The sequence below is a fragment of the Penaeus chinensis genome, chromosome 32 (genome assembly GCF_019202785.1).
Source record: "Penaeus chinensis breed Huanghai No. 1 chromosome 32, ASM1920278v2, whole genome shotgun sequence".
NCBI classification, from domain to species: domain Eukaryota; kingdom Metazoa; phylum Arthropoda; class Malacostraca; order Decapoda; family Penaeidae; genus Penaeus; species Penaeus chinensis.
In genome coordinates, this window is record NC_061850.1 from 23,972,733 (window position 1) to 23,975,232 (window position 2,500).

General features: G+C 42.0%; 1 protein-coding gene across 6 annotated transcripts in view; it reads right to left on the reverse strand.

The window, feature by feature from the left end:
* LOC125042670 (U-scoloptoxin(01)-Er1a-like) overlaps positions 1-2,500 on the reverse strand; it is a 13,460-nt gene that overhangs the window by 1,730 nt on the left and 9,230 nt on the right. For all 6 annotated transcript variants that reach the window (XM_047638468.1, XM_047638467.1, XM_047638466.1 and 3 more), the window contains exon 4: positions 1,373-1,537. In XM_047638468.1, the coding sequence (XP_047494424.1) occupies positions 1,373-1,537 (165 nt within the window). The remainder of the gene's footprint in view (positions 1-1,372; positions 1,538-2,500) is intronic.

Genomic DNA, 2,500 nt, shown 5'->3' on the forward strand with positions numbered 1-2,500 from the left:
GAGAGAGAAAGAGAGAGAGAGAGAGAGAGAGAGAGAGAGAGAGAGAGAGAGAGAGAGAGAGAGAGAGAGAGAGAGAGAGAGAGAGAGAGAGAGAGCGTAAAGAAAAGAAAAGAAAAGGGAAATCTCTAGCCAAGCAAAGGACGCCTTAGCGCGCGGGAGAGACGGAACACCTTTTCGAGAGTCGGTAGATTAGAAAGTAGAAGGAAAGTGAATTGCGGGAAGTGATAAGCACAGATAAGAACCTTATAGAGCCACGGTTATTAGTGCCTTTGTTAGAAAGGAGAGGCGGAAGCAGGAAGATAGTTATATAGTGAGCATTGAGGTCGCCATGTTCCTTCTTCAAAAGAGGATCGATTAAGTGTCTGCGAAATTTTCATTTTAGTTTTCATTTATTTTCTCCTGAATTGTATGTAAAAAAAATGTGAATGAGAGTGGATATCTTTACTTAATGAATATATTAATTCTGACTCATTCATTCTCTACGTTAGTCGTAATGAACATAACTGTTGTTAGGTTGTTAGCTGTTGTAGGTCGTTAGGCTCCTAAATATTCTTGTAGTGAATCGAGAAAGATTTTTGTGGAAAAAATGTATTATTGACGCGAATGTGATTGTGAAACGACTTCTTAACACGGCTCACTTTGATGCACATTCAGTAAAGAAAAAGTGGGAAAATACAGAGAAAATGAACCTCTTCCACGTAAAAGATTTCAACAAGCGATTAATAAAAAAAAAAAAATCCGGACGAGCCTTGTGTCACGAGCAACCTCACAATGCGGATCTTCCTTGACCCAGTTGTCCGCAAACATACCCAGTGGCACACCTGACCTTATGTCTCTCTGCTGACCTCTTGTTTGGTGAAGGTCGAGACCACGAATTCAGTCTCAGTCGGCTGGGCTTCTCTACGCTTAACCATACATAGCCAACTTCTAAATGTGTATAGGTCTCTCTCTCTCTCCCTCTCTCTCTCTCTCTCTCTCTCTCTCTCTCTCTCTCTCTCTCTCTCTCTCTCTCTCTCTCTCTCTCTTTATCTCTCTCTCTCTCTCTCTCTCTCTCTCTCTCTCTCTCTCTCTCTATCTCTAAATATATATATATATATATATATATATATATGTGTGTGTATATATATATATCACAGGAACAATCCTCCCCCCCTCTCCTTTTCCTTCTCTCTCTTCCTGTCCTTGTGCCTTTTTCCCTCACTAGACTTGCCCTCTTTCCCTCCCCCCTCCTCCCCCTCTTTTCCTTCTTCTCCCTCCCTCCCTCTTTCCCCTTCTATCCTTCCTTCCATTACCCTCCTTCCCTCCCCACCTCCACCCTCCTCTCCCCCTCCCCACCCCAACCTTCCCTGCCGTCCCAAGTCGCACCACCCACCTGGCACGCGGCGTCGGGGTCAGCGTAGATCCCCGGCAGGAGGCTCTGGCACTGGAAGGAGGTCGTGGGAACCTGGTGGAGGGTTGGGTAGTCCTGTCCGGCAACTCCGAAGATACAGTCCGCGTCGGGGTCGTTCTCGGTGGACTCGCACTTGTAGTCGTACACCTGCAGGGCGAGAAAGGCAGATGGTTGAGTAAAAGGCGTACATAGAAGAGGACTTGGTTTACGTATAACTCTGTGGTGATGACAACGGTAATATTAGTAGTAATAGTAATAGCAAGGAAAGTAATCATGACATCAACAACAGCTTCTGCAACAACTATAAAATATTACCAAGAACGATAATAACAATAAATTATAATCATATAATTATTGATGAATATACCACCGCCACCAACAACACTGCTGACAAAACAGCAAGTGCAGTGAGAGTGATGATAATGGTGGTAATTATGATAATAAGAATAATATCATATAATAGCGCAAAGAATGAAGAAAATAACGAAAACGGTGATGAAACTAACAATAATGTCATCATCAGTGCAAGTGAAAAACACCACCAGCAAAACGCGAAAGAAAACGGAATGTAAACCTAACTCGATTTTCTCTCTTAATTACAGTACTTACGTAGTGAAACTCTTCCTACCCCAACACCTGTTAGCAGTGCACCTTTACCTGCTCACTCGGAGGCGAAAATAATTTGCCTAATTGTAAAGGAACTCTCTCTTTTCACAGGCTCGGAGGGTGCAGTGATTACCATAACCATGCACACGTCATAGAAAACGAAGTGTATGGTTTAGGTGAAAAAATTGTATGTGTGAGGACCATTTACTTTTTTTTTCTCTCTTTTTTACTATTCTTTTATGCTTTCGCTCATTACAGAAAAATGAAAAAGAGGAGGAAGAGAAAGTGAAGGTAAACTATATGGATTGAGGAAAAGGGAAACATAAAAAAAAAGGAAGAGAGAAGGGGAAAAATAAAAGTAGGGAATTGGTTAGGAGGAAGAGAGGAAGCAAAGAGTGTTAAAATCAAAAGAAAAAAAGAAATCTTACTTATTCTTATGTTGATGACAAGTGAAAACTACACATACATGCGTAGTAATACGGAAGCGGACAGTACAATAGCGAG